The 22922-nt window shown below is 47.2% G+C and overlaps 1 protein-coding gene across 1 annotated transcript in view; it reads left to right on the forward strand.

Moving 5' to 3' along the window:
* The first annotated feature begins 1817 nt into the window (after window positions 1-1817).
* Window positions 1818-22922, forward strand: part of LOC144769202 (uncharacterized) — an 88206-nt gene continuing 67101 nt past the window's right edge. The window contains exon 1 of the mRNA XM_078653220.1: window positions 1818-1854. Coding sequence (XP_078509346.1) covers window positions 1818-1854 — 37 coding nt within the window. The remainder of the gene's footprint in view (window positions 1855-22922) is intronic.

The following is a 22922-nucleotide window of genomic DNA, read 5'->3' on the forward strand; positions in this document are numbered from 1 at the left end:
GGCGGACCCGCGATCAGGGTGAGTGGCGGTTGGCTCGGTGGTGCGGGGACCCCCCGCCCCCCCTCCCCCCCTCGCTGCGTTCGCCTCCCCCGCAGGTGGAGCTGCCACTGCCCTCTGTATACCGGGCCGCCGGGACACGAGCACCTCACTGCCTGCCTGATCCCTGGGGAGCTCCGGACCCGCTTGGCAGGACACGGCACGGAACAGTGCACTGCCCGGTGAGGGGGCTGACCCTTGGACCTTGAACTCTCGAGCTGGCTGCCGCTCCTACATTGAGCCTCGGCCGGCCCTGACCATCTACACAGCGCTAAGCATCGGGACGCTGTCCCCTCCATGCCAGGAGACTGCGCCTTCCACACAGGAGAGGCTGGGACCCACCTCGATCCTCCTTCACCCGCCTGGCACCACTCCTTCATACTGCCAACTGAACATTGTAGGGTGGCCTCGGTGTAAGCTACCCTAGATAGAGCACCACACCTGCGTGGCACACCCCCGCTGAGGTCCGGCTGCACTGCCTCCCACACTCGCATGGAACGGTCGTGCCGCCACCCTGCACAGCGACATTGGCGTACTAGGCCCTACCACCATTGCCATTAAGACTTTGCTATCCCCCTCCCTGGCCGCCAGGCCAAGCGTGGCCTCATCAGACCCCCGGGCTTCCACCGCCTGGACCCTTGTTGCACTCTTGGGGCTTTGCCCTGCCCCACCCTCGCTGTGGCCCTACATCCTGGAGTTAGTATCCTAGCCAGGCAACCTGCAGTGCTACTGCTCCTCACGCCCTTGGAGTGTCGCGTCCCGACGCCATCATGGTGCGGCCTGAGAACCGCCAGACCAAGCTCAGCTTTGATACTGCGAAGAAAGGCGCAAAATCGACGCAGCTGGACCCGGACCCTGGCACGTCCTCCCCGAGGGCCACCGTCTCCTCCGTTAAAGACACTGACCTGTCCAGCCTGCTGCAAGAGATGCGACAGGGCTTCGCCACTGTTGTAGAAAAGGTCGACGGGGTCACCGCGCGACTGGACGCACTGGTGCACAAGGTAGATCGTCACGAGGAACGCCTTACAGCTGCGGAGCAACGTATCTCTGACACCTCGGATGTTGCCGCATCTCACACCACTCAACTGTCCAGGATGGACAACCTCCTCCGGATCATAGCGGCCAAAAATGAGGATTTGGAAGCCCGTAGCCGCCGAAACAACATACGGGTTACCAATGTTCCGGAATCCACAGATACGGGCAGAATGGAGCTGTACGTAGAGAAACTGCTCAAGGGGGCCATCGGGGAGGACGCTTTCTCGCCCCAGTTTATCGTCGAGAGGGCGCACCGCTCTCTGGCGCCTATGCCCAAGCCGGGCCTCCCTCCGCGCCCCATCATAGCCCGGCTGCTAAACTACCGCGATCGGGACGCTGCCCTCCGGGCAGCCCGAACTCAGAGATCGCTGCAGCATAATGGAGTCACCTTCTCCATCTACCCAGACTTCACGCCTATGGTGCAGGAGGAGCGGCGCAAGTTTCTCCCGGTGAAGAAAAAACTTTGTGAGGCTCAGATCGACTATGCGCTGTTATACCCTGCAAAGCTGCGAATCACCCACCAGGGCAAGCAACGGTTCTTCACCAACCCACAGAAGGTGGAGGACTTTCTCAAAACGCTCCGGAGAGCACGTAGAGAGGACCGAGATGCAGAGGAGGACCGGGATAACGCAGACCTACCCCCGGCACCACACGAAGACTGACTATAGATCTTTGCTACGCGGCACACCCTGCCTACGTCGGCTTTTTCTCATCCCGAACATTGATGCACGGACATATGAGACCGCATGGGCGGGGACGCTGCATGGACTCTTCATCCCTATGGTAATGTAACCCAAGGACCACATTCCTGGCCCTAGCCTCCACCAAGGGCGGCACAGTTACGGAGCTGGGACCTAGGAGGTGGCTGTACGCACTCTATGTTTTACCCCCACTGGGTGTTCCCCTTTGACTTGCTGGAGTTCCAGCTGTTCACGGTGCTTGAGTTGGGGAAGGGGGGAGGGGGGCGGGGTGCTGGGTGGGAGTACTTGGCTGCTGGCATGATTGGGATGCTGGGGTGGGTGGTGGGGAGGGGGGTTTATTTCTTTTTTTCCTTTTTTTTGAGACACTCATTTCTTGGACTCTTTGCTTGGACTTTATCTCGGTGTGGGCAACGATGCTGTGATGCGGAGGTGATGTATCCGTGCTGCTTATACCGGCGCTGTTATTATTCTTGCTGTGCTATCCATGGCCACTCCAGCAGTTAACACGCAATTAACTTGCTTATCCTGGAATATAAGAGGGTTGAACAATACCAGAAAGTGCCGGGATGTCATAGCCTACCTGGATAGAAATCATGTACAAGTCGCTATGTTACAGGAAACGCATCTGGCACCACAGGGTGGGACATCGTTCGCGAGTAGGTGGGCCGGAGAACGTGTCTTCTCCTCCTACTCCACCTATTCGAGGGGAGTCGCTATCCTCATAGCCCACAAGATACACTTTCAAAAGTATGGAGAATTACTCGACAGGGAGGGTAGATATGCACTATTGTGGGGCAGGATAGGCCGGGACACTTTCACATTTGTAACCATGTACGCACCCAATGTTGACACACCAGTTTTTTTCACTACTCTCTGGGGTAAAATCCTCTCCATTGCATCACGACACGTAGTTTGGGGAGGTGACTTCAACCTAGCGATGCAACCACAGTTGGACAGAGCGGATGGGGTCTGCACCTACAAGCCCAGAGCACGGGAGGCACTGGAGGGTATTGTCGAGGAGGGCGGACTGTTGGACGCGTGGCGGCACTTACACCCCCTAGGGCGGGAGGGCACACACTTTACTTCATATACCGGGACTTGGGCACGGCTAGACTATTTCCTCATCACAAGAGATGTCGCTGTTGACTTGGTGGGGGTTCGTCATCTGCCGAGGACGTACTCTGATCACAGCCCTGTCCTGCTCCACTTTCGTACACCAGGCTGGGACAGTCCTCGACCGCAATGGAGACTTCGCCCTGATATCCTCCTTGATAACCTGTTTCGTACTGAACTGGGTGAGGAGATCGAAGATTTCTTCACTAGGAACAAGGGATCGGTAGACTCAGTTGAGCACATATGGGAGGCATTCAAGGTCACGATCAGGGGGTACTGCATTTCCAAAGGCCATGGCGTACTACGCTCCATCCTCACATCACTTAACACACTGGAGAAGGAGCTGCGCGATCTAGAACTGCGAATGGTTTCCGACCCCAGCCCCGACCTACAGGACTATTTTAGGGAGACACTGTCATGATATGAGGAGGAGGCTGCGCGGGAGGCAAAGTTTAGGGGCAAACACTGGCAGGCACGTAAATATTGCGAGGGGGACAGGCCCGGAAAGGCGCTAGCTGCGATTACACAACCGCCCCGAGCTCGTAACACCATATTAGAACTCACCGACACCTCTGGCACTGCTATTAGGGACTCGGATGCGATCCTTGCTACCTTCGTGGCGCACTATCACTCACTCTACACCTCCACTGTAGGGCCCGACGTCTCCTATGCTGACTACCTCAGCGACGTTGCGCTGTGTTGGCTTAGCGACGGCGATAGAGAGTTCCTTGCGGCTCCGTTCGAGCAAGACGAAATACGCGAGGCCATTATGTCCCTCAAGAATGGCAAAGCCCCTGGGCTTGATGGCATACCAGCCGAATTCTACAAGGCTTAAATCGACATCATGGCCCCGGTACTCAGCGAGGTCTTCTCTGAATCCTTGGATGATGGAGTACTCCCTTGCTCAATGCGCGAGGTAGTGATTACCTCCCTTCTTAAACCCAATAAGGACCCCAACTCCTGTAACTCTTATCGTCCGCTCTCCCTTCTAAATTGCGACATCAAAGTACTTGCTAAGGTCTTGGCCACCCGGCTGTCGCTGTTAATGACCAGACTCGTGCTGCCCGACCAATCGGGATTTGTGGCGGGCAGGTCTACCTCCCATAACCTCCGCACGCTTTTTTCCCTGCTCCGCACGGTACACCCCGACACACCCGTGGCGGCCATATTTCTGGACTCAACCAAGGCGTTCGATTCTGTCGAATGGCCATACCTGTTCTCTGTGCTAGCTCATATGGGATTTCCTACATTATTTATATCCTGGGTCCGCCTGCTGTATACTCACCCTATGGCAAGAGTACTGATCAACGGTCATCTGTCACAGCCCGTCGCACTTACCAGGGGTACGAGACAAGGGTGCCCTCTCTCTCCCCTATTGTTCGCCATCGCGGTTGAACCTCTCGCCTGTAGGCTGCGTCAGTTGCATCGCGGAGGCGCGGTGCAATGCCTGCAGCGCCAGATTGATGTGTCACTCTATGCGGATGACATAACGCTATATGTCAAGCATCCTGAAACATATCTCAATCCGTTGCTTAGGGAGTTTGTTCTGTATGGAGGGATATCCGGAGTCCATATCAACTGGTCCAAGTCGCAACTACTCCCCCTGACTGATGCGGTGACTGACTTCCCCCTCGATTACCCAATAGAGTGGTGTCGGTTTGATATCCGCTATCTTGGGATATGCGTTTCAAGAGACAGAGACGAGACGCTGCGATCCAACTACGGTGTAGCGATAACCAAACTGATTGCTTCAGTGGACCGCTGGATCACCCTGCCGCTATCCATGGCCGGGAGAGCGTCGCTCATAAAAATGGTGATACTCCCCCGCTTCCTTTATCTCTTTGTCAATGTACCGTACTTCCCTGGCGCTCATTTTTTCCGAACCTTGCGGTCGGAGTCGCGACGGCTCTTTTGGGGAGGCAAGAATCCCCGACTTAAGTGGTCTACCATTTCTCTCCCCTATGAGAAGGGAGGTTTCGATGTCCCTGATTTCGAGGCCTACTATCAGTGTGCGCAAGCGCATTTCGCTTACCGCTGGATGGCCCCTACTCCCTTTATGCCGCATGTAGCAGTGGAGGACTGGATCGTACATCCCCTCCCGCTTAATGGTTTGCTTCACTGTCCTGAATCTGCCATTACTACACCGAATACGTCGATCTCCTGCACATTAGACGCATGGCGCCGCATCACCAAGAGCTTGGTATGTGACTTTCTCTACTCGCCCAAGCTACCGCTCACGCATCACCCTGATCTTACCCTTTTGGGGGAAGTGGGCTTTCGCAACCTCTGTGCAAAGCTGCGAGTCTCTTGCTGGGGGGACCTCTTCTCCAATGGCACCTTCAAGTCGGCAGACCTGTTCTTTGCTGCACACGACCGCACTCCCCTCGACCTCTTCTACTATGTGCGACTACAGGCGGGGATGAGAGACATCCTACCAGACTTTCCCAGCGAGCCCGACGCCACACCTCCGCTGCACTTTTTATTAAGCTCACAAGATGGGGCCCACCTGGTTTCCGGCCTTTATCGCCAGATCAGGGGAGCTGTCCCGGTGTCAGAGTCCAATGCGCGGTTGAGCTGGTCTGCTGAACTCGGTCTTGACATATCAGATGAGCAGTGGGGTCGCTGCTGCGCGCTCACCTCTCGCATTTCTGCCAGCAGCAGATTAAAGATCATTCATTATAAATACCTGCAGCGTGTATACTACACGCCGGCGAGGAAACGGCGCTTTGGCCTGGCGGATGATGACCGCTGTGAACGTTGCCATGTCCCTGGTGCCGACTTTCTCCATTTGGCGTGGACGTGCCCTCAGTGCTGGATGCTCTTGCGGAGATGGTTGAAGAACCAATGCCTTCCGACCCATTGGTGGCCCTACTCAGGGACACTGTCCGTTTTCCTAGATCCTGCCGGAAATTTGTTGACACTGCGCTCCTGCTGGCCAAGAGGCGCGTGGCGTGCCGGTGGGGACGGGGCAGGGCGCCCAAATCTAAGGATTGGCTGGGCGACCTAACATACTGCCAAGATCAGCATACGACATTTGCTGAACTGCTGCCCATCTCGAGTCGCCCCGGCGACATTTGGGACCCATTGCTGCGATATCTCCTCACACGCTCAGACGATGCGACCATAGCAGGCGATCAACCCACAATAGATTAGCGCACTACTCCATTCTTGACCCTGGCTGGGAACCCTGCTTCTATGCGCGTGCCCCCCTCCTTGCATTATCCAAGTAGGGCCCCCCCCTAGACTCGGCCACTGCACACTTGTCAGCCTCCCCCCGCCTCCTGACTCCATGCTCCGCCTGCACCGTGGCCTTGCTCCCTTGTCTTACCACCACTCCCCCATACTCTCACGCAGACTCCTTCATGCCCTGCAGGCAATATGTCGTGACACCCACTGCTGGTTGACTCTCTGGGGCCCCACGCCCGACCTAACCTCTGGCTACTAGAGACCCTCTCGCTGGATTGATTGTGCCCTGCACACACTCCTAAACGCACCTCCACTCACATAGCATGCCACACCTATACACTGATCCTTAACTGACCAAGATGCATGACTTGCCTCATGGTCATTGCACTGTTGGGTAATGTTGTTACGTTGTTTTATTACACCCCAAAAAACGGAGAGGGAAGGACGTTCTTTTTGTCTCCATTAGAAAACACTGTTCTGCTGCTGTTCATCCTCTTTTACTGTGCCACATCGGAGAAGCACCCCCACTTCCTCCTTCTACGCAATGCCGCCGGGCCTCCGGGATGCCGGCAACAAGGCTGTGTACGCTTCCGTTTTTTTATTGCTGCCGGCCTCTGGGTTGTGGGCACGACAAGCTGTGTGACATGTCTCCAAACACACAATAAAGCAGAGTTGAACCCAAAAAACAAAAAAAAAAAAAAAAAAGTAAGGGCACTGCTTTGCCTGTGTGTATGCTGTGTATTAATGAAGCATGTTAACTGTGTGCCCCTAAGAGATATTCTATTGCAATGTAGCTCTAGGAGGCTCGCTTTTTCCATCACATCTTAACGAGCGGACTTTCAGGTGCAAGCCAGCAAATGCCCCATTGTGACAGACTCTGTCAGTGGAGGGGAATAGTTGGAGTATCCGAGTTGTGTCACCCTGCATGTACCCTGACCGTGGCTCAGTGAACAGCTGGGCTAAGGACATTGCTCACTAAAAGTTTTTGACAGACAATCATGCATTTTAATTGCATTTTAATTTCTATGGTGTTAAAACAGTGCATAATGTTGTGGCATTGGCTAAAATAAATACCTGCCAGTGACCAGAACTGCTTTGGAATGACCCTCAGCCCATCTGATGAATCTGAAGTAAGTGCATGGAGCAGAATCTGAGGCAGACAATCTTTAATAACCTTCATCTTATATACTTGTTTTTTATAATATGCATTACTATGAAGGGGACACTTCATCTGTCATCAACTAACTCCTCTCCCCAACATAGAGAAATGTTTCTCTGCAGTGTATTATATGATTTTGTTCAGTTACATTTTTCAAAGTGTGGTTTTACACCTTTTTAGGAGGAGCCTAGGCAGCGCTTGCACTGTCTTCAAGACATGCTGTATTCATTAGGTGATTTGCAAAAAACACAGTTGATGGACAGAATGTAGAACAATGTCATACATTGACCCCAGTACAAGGATCTGGGCCTAAATCCATCGTTTTTTTGCACTCCACACCACCCTGGGTTAGACACTGGCTATATGCAAATCAGCTCTGACCCTGTGCCTCATGGGAACAGTCCAGTCCGAACTACCAAACCATGTCTTTCCCAGACCGGAATCAAGCATCCAAGGACCGTTTTTTGGCTATCAGCCTTCATTTAGCCTGGATAGCTTGACTCCAGTGGTGTGGAGAGCCTGGGACTCACATCTGAGCATACCCAGCCCACTCGGGGTGAAAATTGAAAAAAACACAGTTGATGGACAGAATGTAGAACAATGTCGTACATTCACCCCAGTACAAGGATCTGGGCCTAAATCCATCGTTTTTTGCACTCCACACCACCCTGGGTTAGACACTGGCTATATGCAAATCAGCTCTGACCCTGTGCCTCATGGGAACAGTCCAGTCCGAACTACCAAGCCATGTCTTTCCCAGACCAGAATCAAGCATCCAAGGACCGGTTTCTGGCTATCAGCCTTCATTCAGCCTGGATAGCTTGACTCCAGAGTGTGGAGAGCCTGGGACTCACGTCTGAGCATACCCAGCCCACTCGGGGTGAAAATTGCAAAAAACACAGTTGATGGACAGAATGTAGAACAATGTCATACATTCACCCCAGTACAAGGATCTGGGCCTAAATCCATCGTTTTTTTGCACTCCACACCACCCTGGGTTAGACACTGGCTATATGCAAATCAGCTCTGACCCTGTGCCTCATGGGAACAGTCCAGTCCGAACTACCAAACCATGTCTTTCCCAGACCGGAATCAAGCATCCAAGGACCGTTTTTTGGCTATCAGCCTTCATTTAGCCTGGATAGCTTGACTCCAGTGGTGTGGAGAGCCTGGGACTCACATCTGAGCATACCCAGCCCACTCTGGGTGAAAATTGCAAAAAACACAGTTGATGGGCAGAATGTAGAACAATGTCATACATTCACCCCAGTACAAGGATCTGGGCCTAAATCCATCGTTTTTTTGCACTCCACACCACCCTGGGTTAGACACTGGCTATATGCAAATCAGCTCTGACCCTGTGCCTCATGGGAACAGTCCAGTCCGAACTACCAAGCCATGTCTTTCCCAGACCGGAATCAAGCATCCAAGGACTGGTTTCTGGCTATCAGCCTTCATTCAGCCTGGATAACTTGACTCCAGTGGTGTGGAGAGCCTGGGACTCACGTCTGAGCATACCCAGCCCACTCAGCTATTTGCTCCTTGTTGCTTTAGCAAGCCTTGGCCACCGGACCTTCAGAAGCCCAACCTTGCAGCACAGTTAAGGGCAAGGCTTGGAAAACTCCTGGCAAATTTGTTCTGATGCTTGTTTATAAAATGTGAGCTCAAGCAACTCAAAGGTATTGGAGTGCTTTACATTAGCGCTAGTTACGTAGCACAATGTCAGATGTATTTTTGGGGGAATTGTTTTATAGAGCGCAAACTCAACGAACCCAAAGGTATTGAAGAGCTTTACAAAATCTTTCAATTACATAAGTCTGGCAAATGCAATCCACATTTCCTAATGGTTACACACACCAGACGCAGCTGAAGAAATATCCAGGGAGCTGAAACCCTCAATATAAGTCTGATACAACATTGTGAAATGCTAAAAAGCTACAACGTGTACCCAGTCAGAACCCAGCAGATCAGTTATTAGCCTTGAATAAATGTTGAGAAACTAAAATTAAACATAAGTGAAGAAAAGCAACAATGTAACTTATCGAGTTAATCTATCTGGAGGCACAAATGTGTAACGCTAAGAATGAGAAACACTGTTTTTCTGAGGCAGACAGTCAAAGAACAGTAAGAACACGTTAAAATGAGAATAAGATACCTAGTAGCAGGATTTTAATTTAATCACGGGCAAAGCAAGCGCGCAGTAAAGGAAAATGGATACAATGGTATGAGTCAGCTGTCCAACAAAGTGCTGCAAATGTGAGAAATCAGTAATTAATTAGAATAAGGCTCCAAGCATAGAATAACACGTATTTGCTAAAGCGCTTCCACGAATGTAAACATTGAGGAAGTCGAAAAATCAGATTTGGTGGTTTACACGTGGTCAACAACTTCTATTATTTTCACAGAAACAAATAAGAAGGTATCTGCCTGACTAATTCACTGTCCATAGAGAAGGAAGAATTGGGTAGAATTTTTTTAAAGGTCTCACCATAACAGTAAATAGTTTTAGCAACAGAGAGATAAAGGTAGCAAACCTTTATAACTCACAAAACCAGAAACTACAGTCTAAAAACAAATTCATTAAAATACAAACGGTCATCCAATTTTTACTCTATTCATTATATTATAGGACAAATTAGTCAGGGTCCTGATGAAGGAAGGGACCCGATTAGCGCCACTCAGATCACTCGCGACCACCTCTCAGCCTTACATACAAATGAAGAATCGATCAGACAGTAGAGAATACAAACCACGTATTTATTTGTATGTGCTCGAGCGGAGTCCGGTCTGACCAGCCTCATTAGATTGATGCAGAGGGACTGATCCCCACCAATTTAGCAATACATGTTATACTTTTCCAATACCCAAAGGACCACCCAGACTGGAACTTTCCAGTTTGGGAGCTGATGAACAAAGGAGGTACAGAAGGATGGGCTACGATCCTTAGACCAGGTACATGCTATCTTAGTTTCAAGGTTATTCGGCCCATGCCCATCTCTGAGAGTGGGAGCAGGCCTACCAACAGGGAAAGGCATGCAGTTACACAACGATCTATTCATTAGTGCAGCCAAGCTCAACCTTTAAGAATAAAGAGAAACATTCAAAGCTGCTTTCTGCTGAGGCAAACAAAATGAGACAGAAGCTTCATTCCGATCATGACACAAAATGGTGGCTAAAATACAAAATGGTGCCCTAAATGTTAACTTAACTCGCACAATGCCACAAGGGGTCAGTCAGACTTATTTTGTCAGCCCAACACTGATGAGAACCCAAAAGAAATTAGAGGTTCAAAACGTGCCGTCAAACAATCTTTGGGAGTTAGTTCAGCTTTTGCAAAAACCGCATGTAGGTAATCCTGTATGAGACATTCGCAGCTTACTCCAACAGAATGCACTTAATAACCTCCATAGAATAATTTTTAAAAGATGTTAAGAATAGGACTAATAATAGAAACCTCAACCCTATGAAAATCATTTGTCTGGTTCAAGTTTCATTCAAAAATGTGTGCAGTCTAGTCTACGCCTGATATGTGTATAAAATGTTGAATGAATTTGATTTTATTTTGTAGTAGTACTGTGTTTATTGTGATTTTTTTAAAACAATACATTCATTCATAGAGGGCTGTGAAAAATGTGCCTTAGACCCTAGACAGTTGTGTTGTCTGAATTACATGTTTAGGTGTTTATGAAATGCATACAAATATTATGAAGTCTCGAAAATCATAAAAAGATTAAGGTAATTAAATTAGATGATCATATGAAAAAAATGTTGACTGAATAATTACAGTTAGGGTACATTGCAAGAATTTGAATTTAATAGTGGCTCATCTCACCTGATTAAAGGGACCAACCCCTTTTACGTAACTTCACAGAGAAGGTCATCACCCGCTAGGGTCCGCTGTGTTGGTACCATCAGCCTGTGGGCATAATGTTCAGGATGCGGAGGAAGGTTGTCCTTTTGAGCCTGTAGTGGGCAACGACATTCTCTGGTGTTAGGTCTGTGAGGCTCATGCGTTTTCTGAAGGTCCGCTGTCTTTGTATCACGCTGCATCAGTGTTGGTCTGGGGAGGCAGGAGGGTCCGGGGGGCTGGGGGTCCTGGGGGTGGTGGGTATTGTGGTCCTGTTGGGGCTCCAACCTGCATGATCAGTGGCTCCGTGGCATTGGTTGATCTTCAGGTGTGGCCCCGGACTGGGCTCCCTTTTCTGGTTCAGGATGTTGTCTGACTTTACACCAGGTCAGAGCAGGTGTAATTTCCTGCTGCTAATGCGCCTTATTGCCTTTTTTGGGTTCTTATCGCTGATCTGGCTGGTCGTTGTGAATGTTGTGGAGTAGTGTTGTAGCACCTTTTGCACGGGAATGCCTACTCTGCATCTTATTAGCATTAGTTGCCAGTGTAATCTGTGGTGATGTTTTTTGCGGCTGCTATCGCAGGTAAACTGGTGATATGGGCTGTTACCACCAGCTTGTGAATGGTGCGATAAATCTATTGCCACTTTGGCTGCGATAAAGTGCTGATAACTCGGCGATAAATCCTTGAGAATATGCCCCACTGTGTACCTTTTATATGTGGCTGAATAATAGAAGCCCAGATATTAAATTGAGTATGTTGATACACCTAAAAAGATTGACATTCTTAGAAGTGGAAGTTAAGGTAATGGAAGAAAATCCAGTCACAACTCTACATCAGAAGCCAACTGATAAAAGCATTGCCCTGCACTATGAAAGTTTGCATCCTTAGAATTTAAAAGACAACTTTCCCTACAATCAATGTTTGAGGATTAGGAGAAATGTACCACAAGAGAGGACACATTTCCAATGCTGCTATACCACAAAAAAAGGACACCCACAAAAACATTCACTAAAGAAAGCTTGGTACACACTAAGTCAAAGCCTACTTGTAAAAGAGACAGGACACTGTTAAACAATCTAATTTATGTTTCCACATATTGTCCACAGACACATCATTTCCCAACAAGTATTCAAAGTAATTGCCAATTGATCGAAAATTCCGAATGCTTTGTTTGTCCACTACTCACAATAAAAAAATAATGCGAATTTGGGACACACTTAGTAAGAGCTACAAAGACAAATGTCAGAACTCAATGGAACTATAACCTTTAGAAGGCCACCACAAATATGGGAATTACGTGGCATGCAGCTGAAACTATGGAGGTACAGTATTTCAGAACGATAGCATAAAATGGAAAGACATTCAATTTCAATTCAATTCAAAAGCTTTTATTCGATTTGTACATACAAATCATACAAGCAGAAATACATGATTGAAATATTAAAAATCACCATATAATTATTCCAAAAAGGAAAAGAAGGCTAAAGTGCATCAAATTGGAAGTGATCCCGCCTCTATAGGCCAACATTATTATAAAATACAAACATTCTTACATTGATTAGCTGGGGATCAGTAGGAGTTACTCGCTAGACTTTTCATGGGGAACTGTACATTAAAAATTATTATAATCAATCAATACTGTGGTCAACTTCATGTTTAGTAATACCTTAATTACAGAAATTGATATAAAATTTAAAAGTGGGAGCATATCTATACAGACAGGAGCGTTAAACAGTAATATCATCATAAACAGATCCTGGCAGCTGTAGAGCATAAGTACAGACAGGTAAGTAGACAACATTATAATACAATACTTTTCCTGGCAGCTGTACATTTTAGAATAAAAGTAGCCAAAAAAAAACAAGTCTCCTCGTTCTCTAATGAAGATAAAAATATCAATGCTGTTTGTGTGGTGCAAATGTTATATTTGATAAAGATAGGTTTAAGGTATTTTAGCCTAAAGCACTGATAAAATTTGCAAAAAAGCAAAAAATGGCAACTACTCTGCCTAGAGGTGCTATCGCATGGACAGGGTATGTTTGAACTAGTCTTTGTATTTGGAAAAGCAACCAAGTGGTGTACTATGCCCAGTCTGACCCGTGTTAAAACGTACTGGTGAGAAGGGCGAGTCACAAATACAAGATAGGATTGTAGTCCGGGAGCTAGATTTAGGTCTTTATAAAATTTTATAGTAACAAGATTGCCAACGGCTTTGTCTCGTTCAGCCTTACGAAAATTAAGAAACGTTATCTTGATTTCTTTTTTTGAAATGGAGACAACCTTTTCAGGCTCACGAAACACATCAATATTAAAAAGAAGTAGATACCAACGATGAATGTATCTTAACCATGATACACGTGAGGAGTGATCCAAGCCTATACAGTCAAGGATAATGTCCTTGGTGAATCGAGTCTCTGGCTTAGCCCAAATAGAACGCCACAATAAGAGTGGCCGAACTGCTGCTAAGTCAGAAATATACTCGATCCCAACTTCTTCGTGGATCAGCTGGATGGAGGCAGAAGGGGGAACACATAACATCCTCCTTAAGAACTTGTTTTCCTCCTTCTGCAAGGAAATACCCTCACAGTGACCCCATACCCCTGCCCCATACAGAGCAGAGGAAACACAGCATACATTATAAATGTTCATCATATCTAGAATACTTCGTGAGCCGAGTTTAGAGGCAAAACGAAATATGCTACTAGTGGACCGTAGCATTTTTGTTTTTACGGCCTCAAATTCCGCATTCCAAGACCCTCTATTATTATATGTTATTCCCAGATAACAAAAGGACTTAACAGAAGTTAGCTTTTCCTTATCAAGGAAGAAAGTGTGCTTTACCTGCTTGGCTGCCTGACCACATGACATTACATATGTCTTAGTTTTATTCACACGAAGCCGCCTAGCTTGAATGAACTGCATAAAATTATCAATTAGGCGCTGTAGGCCCAACTGTGTTCGCGATAAAAGAACAGCGTCATCCGCATAAAGTAACAGCGGAACAGGTTTACCATCAATCAAAGGGGCATCTGCTGGGATGTCAGTCAATGATCGGTCGACACCATTAATAAAAAGGGAAAATAAAAGCGGGGCTAAAACACAACCCTGACGTATGCCCCGTGACACTCTAAAGAACGGGGTACATTCGCCAAGGGTGCCATAGCGGACTTTACATGAGAGTTTTTCGTACAATCTAGCTAAAAAGTACACTATTTCCCTTGGTGCCCCGGCGTCAAGCAGAACCTCCCAGAGAATGTTATGGTTAACCAAATCAAAAGCGCTGCTCAGATCAGCAAAACATAAAAAGAGGTTGCCACTTTTGGCCACAGTATATTTACTGATTAAAAGGTCCAGATTTACGCATTGGTCCAGTGTACCCAGGCCTTTGCGAAAGCCATATTGGACTCTAGTTAGAATGTTAAAATCCGTTGCCCAGTCTTCTAGCCTCTTCAGCAAGATCCTACTCATCACCTTTACAGAGGCGTCCAGTAATGAAATAGGACGATAATTAGAAGCCTCTGCCTTGTCACCTTTCTTGTGTAAGGGAATGATAATCGATTGACCCCAAGTAGAAGGAAATTCACTTTCGGCCGCACAATTGAAAACCCTCACCAAAATGGGAGCCCATAACGCTGTTTCGTCTTTGTATAAATCCAGCGGAACCCCATCGGGGCCAGGGGCCTTTCCTCCTTTACTTAAAGAGATAGCTTCCTGACATTCTTCTAGTGTTATAGCCATCGGAAGGGGCAACCATGGGTTTATAACTGGTGGTGATAACTCAGAGGTTGACCTTTCTGGATTAAATATTTTAGAAAAATGGTTAACCCAATCGCTACATGCCACGTATGAGGTCAGTTCTGGGACATTTTCTTTATTGAGAAACGGGCTGTTAATTGTTTCCCAATAGAGTTTACTATTTTTGGTCTCAGCCGCCTCCCTCAACTTATCCCACGCCTCAGACTGCAGAACCCTTTTCCTTTTATTAATAGCTGTTTTATAACAGGCCCTGAGATATTGTATGTCCGTCTTAACACGTGGTTTAGTGCCTAGCGCATTCTTTAGGTCACGGAGGGCGACTATACATGTCTTATCAAACCACCCCTGTTTTGGACCACTATTGGCTGACGGGGTCTTAGTAAAAATACCATCAATACAGCTATTCATAGATACAAAATAATCTGTTAAGCAGCCAGAATCACTGTCATCATCCAAGCAATAACTAATTTGGTTCTTGCAAAGCATAACGACCTCCTTCTGCTTGGTTTTGGAGTTTAAACCAGTCCATTTAACCCTCAGGCCCTTTGGTCTAACAGGCACTATATCAGTTGTACATTTACCACCTGGAACTAATGAAGTACCATGCCCCAAGAGGGTGACACGTAGGCTATTGTGGTCACTGAGACTTTCTTCATTCACATACAAATCCGTGTAGGCTCCACTGCTGGACATCAAAATATGATCAATAAATGAACCTGCACCCCTGCCTGTAAATGTAGGGCATATAATTGCCTGATTATTAACATTGCAATTTAACAGGGTCAGATCTAGCATGACTAGCATATTATTTAAAGTGGAACCATAACTGCAGTGTTGAAAGTGGGGAGAGTCCTCCCTCCCCCCCTGATCTCCCCAATGGCTATTTAATGCTGCATCGAAACCACAGTTATTCCCATTGGACAGATGGCAGGGCTGCAAGTTAAAATCACCAGCCCAAACCACCTCAGCCTTTCTTTTCGAGATATCAAGAGCCTTATTGATTTCCCTTTCTAGAGGCAGTAAAATATCCCCCCTAGTAGCATCAAAAATATTATTATAGAAATTAACAATAACTAAATCAATGTTCTTCCTGCACTCCACCCTAATAACTTGGCTGTATGTCCCCACGGTTGTACTGTATTTAACCGTACATTCACACAGCTTGGTTGACATTAACAATAAAAGGCCCCCCTTAGCCCTACCCGAGCTAGATTTAGTTGCTCTAAGGCAGAAGGATACATACCCTTCGATGTTAATGGGGTCTGGACACCAAGTTTCCTGAAGTAGGATTAAATCAAAACCCTCACCCAAAAAACTGGTCCAAAAGGGTGTACCTAATTTGCCGGTAAGACCAGCGATGTTCCAAGAAATAAGAGAAATTCCTGCTGGTTTACCAGGATTACCACCAACAGATATCTCCGACTGATTTGCTGGTGGTAAAAAGGCAGGACCCTCTTCCCGAATGATGGTAACTGGACTCAGGCTCGGACTAGTAGTAGTTATACATATATCAGAGCTACCCTGATTACCTATGTACTGGGGAGGTATTGGTAGTGCCGATGTAGTGAATTCGTGAGGTACAGCAAGGGGTGTGGCAGAGGAAGAAGAAGAACGCTCCATATCAAGAAAGGGCTTAGGAATGTTTAGGTCCAGTGCATCTAGAGGGCTAAGTCAGTCTACCTCATCTAGCACGGCATATCTGTTTGGGTGGGCGAATTGTGAAGACATTGGGTTTTGGGAGTGGGGCGGGTCCTGCCACATTTGTTGCCACGGATGTTTGTCTAATTGCGGTGGCTGGAAAGATTGCTGCCATTGATAAGCAGGCTGATGTAAAGGTGGCGGAAGATGAAAAGGGTGTTGCCAATGTACTTTAACTTGCTGCATAGGAAAAGGTGAGGCATTTGATAACTGCTGCTGTAAATTAACATAATGTGGAAAAGGAGGGGGCGGATAAGGTGGTTGCAGCCAAGGTTTAACGGCTTGCTGTGAAAAAAACCCCGGTCCACTGTTACTTTGAAAAGTGGGACAGGGGGGGTTAGGTCGTGCGGGTTTTGATAAAAAATTTGACAAAGGAAGTGGTTTAATTTGAGTCGCAGGACCACTATTGGGTGCATTACATACATAACTAGCTGCCCCTACATCCCTAAAATTGACAGTTATTACGTCCCCTACTATTGATTTCTTACTTCTGCCCACCCAATCCCCTCTCCGGACGGTAAGAATTTCGCCGTTCATGCTATTAGGTAGGGGTTTATGTAGATGGAGCCATTGAGCACATTTGTTTCTAAGCTCAGTAAACGTTTCTTTTACTCCCTCTTTCAATGGGGGAACTGCTGTCAACACAACAACAAAAGGAGAAACCTCTGGTGGTAGATTGATGGACCTGAAACGTGCCTGCTTCGGTTTAGGCCCTTCAGGTTTATTTATAGAAAGAGGTGCGGTGGTTAAATTGGGTTTCCCTGCTACTTCTTTAGCTTGAATAGATGTGGTGGCAATATTAGCAACAACAGAGTGTTGAATCGCCTGTACAGGGACATTCCCCTTTGGAATCGGTACAGTTATTGGTTGAACGGAGTTGTTCGCTGTTTGCGACTCAAGAGATACAGAGTTCCCAAGGGCTACGCTACCTTGGACCTTATTTAAAGCGTCTTTAGGGGACTGGATGCTCGTTAAGCATTCAGAGACTAAATCTGTAGTCCCTTGCAATTGAACATGCCCTTGTCCTTGCTTTTTTTGTGGCCATTTGGAGTGTATTAACGAAGTAAGCCTGTCCACTTTAGAAATTAAAGGTTTGATTTGTGCTGCTAAAGTGGCTTCAAGATCTAGTTTTAAATCTGTAACCATATTTTGCACCCAGCACGGGATACCTGATATCATTTGTGGGGTAGGGGAAATCAAATTGTGATTCCTAACCGGTGCTTTTGCTTTACTTTTGCCCTTCGATGTAACCTTAGGAGGGTTAGGAGCCCTTCTCCGGGGAACAATGGGTACAGGGGCTGTTTCCCCATCATTAGACCCACTCAGACTCGGCTCCTCTTTATCAGGCGACTGACATGATTCTAGATCTGGTGTACCCTCCAGGTCTTCGAAAGATGGATCCGAGTCTGATTGGGCAACCGATAAATCAACAGTATTCGGTACAGTCGGAACACTGTTGGTAGGCATGGTTATAGGTAAGGAGCAATTATTATTCAGAGTCTGCATAGCAGGGGATTTAACCTTTGCCAAAGGGCCCAAGGATGAGCGCCTAGCATTAGCAAGGTCCATAGAGACTCTTTTTTCCAATAATACAATACTTTGGTCAATTGTCTCGTGCACGCGTGAAATAAAAAGATCAATAGGTCCTGTCACCTGAGCTACCGCCGTAGCTTTTTTCGCGCAACTTCGAGTTCTGCTACGTATGGTCGACATTTTAGACGATTATGGTTATCAAGGGTGAAGACACAAGAGTTCTGGGCCAGGGCCGTCCTCTGCCGTCCTTGAACGGCCTTAAACGGCCCGCTCTTTGCCCGGTCTTCGCCCCGGTCGTCGCCCCGCGCGCGTCCCGCGTCGCGGTAGAACTGAAGCCAGTGATGAAGGCGAAGGTTGGGGGCGTGGCCGCCGGGGGAAGAGGCAGCAGCTGTGTGCCGCTGAGGCTGCTGGACCTCGCAGTCCCCCGGTAGGCTCCACGCACAGTCTGTAGATTAAATCCTCTACCTGGGAGCGCGTTACTCACCACGGACTGTGGATCCGCTCACACCAGGGAGGACGAGGCAAAAGGAACGATGAGCGGCACCCGCGGAGCGGGTGTCGCGAACAGTTGCAGGAGATGGCAGAAAACACACAGCACGAGTCTGGCTCCTCACAGAAAGCAGGTAAGCCCAGAAAGCGCCAGTTGACCAGGGAAACCAGGCGATGTTAAAGCGAAGGCTGGGGGCGTGGCCGCCGGGGGAAGAGGCAGCAGCTGTGTGCCGCTGAGGCTGCTGGACCTCGCAGTCCCCCGGTAGGCTCCACGCACAGTCTGTAGATTAAATCCTCTACCTGGGAGCGCGTTACTCACCACGGACTGTGGATCCGCTCACACCAGGGAGGACGAGGCAAAAGGAACGATGAGCGGCACCCGCGGAGCGGGTGTCGCGAACAGTTGCAGGAGATGGCAGAAAACACACAGCACGAGTCTGGCTCCTCACAGAAAGCAGGTAAGCCCAGAAAGCGCCAGTTGACCAGGGAAACCAGGCGATGTTAAAGCGAAGGCTGGGGGCGTGGCCGCCGGGGGAAGAGGCAGCAGCTGTGTGCCGCTGAGGCTGCTGGACCTCGCAGTCCCCCGGTAGGCTCCACGCACAGTCTGTAGATTAAATCCTCTACCTGGGAGCGCGTTACTCACCACGGACTGTGGATCCGCTCACACCAGGGAGGACGAGGCAAAAGGAACGATGAGCGGCACCCGCGGAGCGGGTGTCGCGAACAGTTGCAGGAGATGGCAGAAAACACACAGCACGAGTCTGGCTCCTCACAGAAAGCAGGTAAGCCCAGAAAGCGCCAGTTGACCAGGGAAACCAGGCGATGTTAAAGCGAAGGCTGGGGGCGTGGCCGCCGGGGGAAGAGGCAGCAGCTGTGTGCCGCTGAGGCTGCTGGACCTCGCAGTCCCCCGGTAGGCTCCACGCACAGTCTGTAGATTAAATCCTCTACCTGGGAGCGCGTTACTCACCACGGACTGTGGATCCGCTCACACCAGGGAGGACGAGGCAAAAGGAACGATGAGCGGCACCCGCAGAGCGGGTGTCGCGAACAGTTGCAGGAGATGGCAGAAAACACACAGCACGAGTCTGGCTCCTCACAGAAAGCAGGTAAGCCCAGAAAGACATTCATTTCTTCAACCGTCACACCAAAAACGTAGTGTATGCAGTTGCTTGTCCTTGTCAAAAAATGTACATCGGAAAAACCAACCAAGAAATAAGACAAAGAATAGTTCAGCACAAGTCTCTCATATGAACAAAAGCAGTCACAGCTCCGTTGGTAAATCATTTCATTACAAATAGACATACTGGGAAAGATTTCTAACGCACAGTATTATGGGAGTTTCAACCTAATCCGAAAAGAGCAGATTTTGCAGCAACTCTTTTGCAGAAAGAAGTTCATTTGATACTGCGTACTAACACAGTCACTGATGGCCTGAATGAAATGGCAGAATTACACAGAATATAATTCAACATAAAGAAAAAATACTATTGAAGATGACAAAAACATGCTAAGGCACACCATCAATAATGAACTGGAAGAAGCCTGCCATAACAAATCGAAAATTGCCCACAGAAACATTTTCCCTTTAAAGAAGTGAAGTTTCCACAAACTGGTTAATGAGAAAAAACATACACTTGAATTTAAATAATGGTTTAGAATAGAATAAAACAACTAGACAAAACTGAAATTATGGAACAAAAACGTGCACAAACAGTACAATGAAAGATGTCACAAATATGCTGAGGCACACTGGGCCATATATATGACCGGGGAATTTAGCGATTCGCAAATTGCGCTCAATTGCGAGTTGCAATTGACGAGTTGCTAAATGCCACGTACAACAGTGTCAGAGACAGTGTCAGAGAATATTCATGAGGCATTTGCAATTTGAGACCCCGTTAGGAATGGCTGACCCTCCAGGTATGGTGGAATGTTGGGCTCAGCAGACCTCCATGTCTGGGACTGCTTTTCGATAAAGCAGGTTTTTTTTTAAATGCAGCCTGTTTTCCTTAAAGGAAAATGGGCTGCATTTCAAAAAGAAAAATGAAACGTTTTTGTTTCAATTTTTAAGGGCAGGTCCCTTGGACCACTGCCTGCCCCTAAAACATAATTTCGCCTGCATTTGCACAGGGGTTCCCCTGGGTGACTTTTCCCTCTTGAAGAGTGCGGTAAATTGTGAGTGATTTGCAACCGCAATTGAGGTCGCAAAACATTCTTACATAGGGCAGCGATTTTCAATTAGGAAGGGACGCCCTTGGAACGCCACTTCCTAATTGCGAGTCGCAAATCTTATTCAGTGAGACGCAAATATATTGTGACTCGCTAAATAGGGTTTTACATGGCCCTATTAGTTTTTGCATGCCCAAGCGGGTTTCTTACCTATTTGCACATGCCAAAACGGGTCGTACATCTGGCCCACTATCAAAAATGATTTGGAAGAAGCCTGCCATACCAAATCCAAAATCACCCCTGGAAATATATTCCATTCATAGAAGTGGAGTTTTCATAAAAAAAGTTTATGAAAAATAGCATACACTTGAATTTTAAAATGTAGCTCTGTTCGGGACCGAATAAAACAACTAGACGAATGCGAAAATATGGAACAAGAATGTGCACATACACTTTAACGACCAGCATGCAATGGGACCGAAATATGCTTTCCATTACATAAGTCTAACAAATGCAATCCGCATTTCCTAACAGTTAGACACGCCAGACAGAGCTGAAAAATGTCCTGGGAGCTGAGACCCTAAAAGTAAGTCAGGTACAACATTGTGAAATGCTAAAAAGCTGTTGTACCCAGTCAGAAGTCGTACGAGCCAGCTGTCTGCATTATAGAAAAAGAATTGAAATCCTAAATTTGAACATAAGCATCAGAAAAGCAACAGTGTAACTCATCGAGGTAATCTATAATGAGGCACGAAACTGTAACACCAAGAATGCGAAACATTGTTTCCGAGGCACACAGTCCAAGAACAGTAAGAAAGAGTCAAAATGAGAACTGATACTAGTAGCAGTGTTTTCATATAAGCACAGACAAAGCAAGTGCACAGTAAAAGAAAATAGTACCTTTAGGGCAGATTTACAAGTCCCTTGCACCTCCTTGTGCCACCATTGCGTCACTTTTTTTGACATAACGGCGGCGCAAACAATGCAGCCAATTTACAACGTACGCATCTAGGGAGATGCATCACGTTGTAAAGCACTGCGTCACATTATACCTGCGCCAGGTATAATGTATTGCAGGCTAGGCGTTCCCACGCAAAAAAGCCATGTAGAACTGACGCAGTGAAATTTACAACATTTCACTGCATCACTCTAAGCCTTCACTGCGTTAAAATCCCTACGCCTGCTCAGACCAGGCATAAGAAATGATGCATGGCTTTTTTTGGGGGGGACTCACCTATCTGTTGTGGCACATTGCTGCACTTGCGTCACTTTCATGAGCAACTTCAGCAATGTGGCACTTTTGTTCCAACAGAAATCCTGACGCATCTGTTAATCCTTGCGCCATGGAGCACTGTATTGTAAATACAGCGCATCCATGGTGACGCAAGGACATTTGGCACTGGCGCAAGGAAACTGATGCATCAATGCAGATGCGTCACTTCCTTGTAAATCTGCCCCAATGTTACGAGTCAGGTATTAAGCAAAGTGCTGCAAATGCGAGAGAGCAGAAATGAATTCAAATAAGGCTCCAAACACAGAATAACAAGTATCTACTAAAAATCTTCCACTGATGTAAACATTGAGGAAGTTGAAAAATCGGATGTGGTGGTTTACACTTGGTCAACAACTTCTATTATTTCCACAGAAACAAATGAGGCATCAATCTAAATAATACACTGTCAACAGAGAAGGAAGAATTAGGTGGAATTTGCTAAAGGTCTCACCATAACGTTTAATAATTGGAGCAACCCAGAGAAAATGGTAAGAAGTCTTTATTACTCTCAAGATCAGAAACTACAGCCCTAAAACAAAATCAAAAAAATACAAATGGTCATCCCATCATCATCATTATCTTTATTCGGTCTCTTGCACAAAAACCAGAAAAGCACATATTAAATACAAACGAGAATGTCCTTCAATAAAAACGTGCCACTCAAAATGTTAACCAAAACTCTATCTAGAAGACAAAATACAAAGAGCACTAGACTCACACAGGCATGACCAGATAAGAAAACGTAGCCTAGATAAAAACAACTAGTCTCATCCGGTATAAACAGCTAATGAACAGGTTAGATGTGCAAAACATTACACAAGTGCATTGTGCCATAAAAAGATAGTGGGTTAAAAACACACTGGTTAATGGTAACTAGATCTAAGCTTGACTGCTGGTTTTAAAAAGCTAAGCACATAAAAAACT

This window comes from Lissotriton helveticus, chromosome 7, assembly GCF_964261635.1.
Source record: "Lissotriton helveticus chromosome 7, aLisHel1.1, whole genome shotgun sequence".
NCBI classification, from domain to species: Eukaryota; Metazoa; Chordata; class Amphibia; order Caudata; family Salamandridae; genus Lissotriton; species Lissotriton helveticus.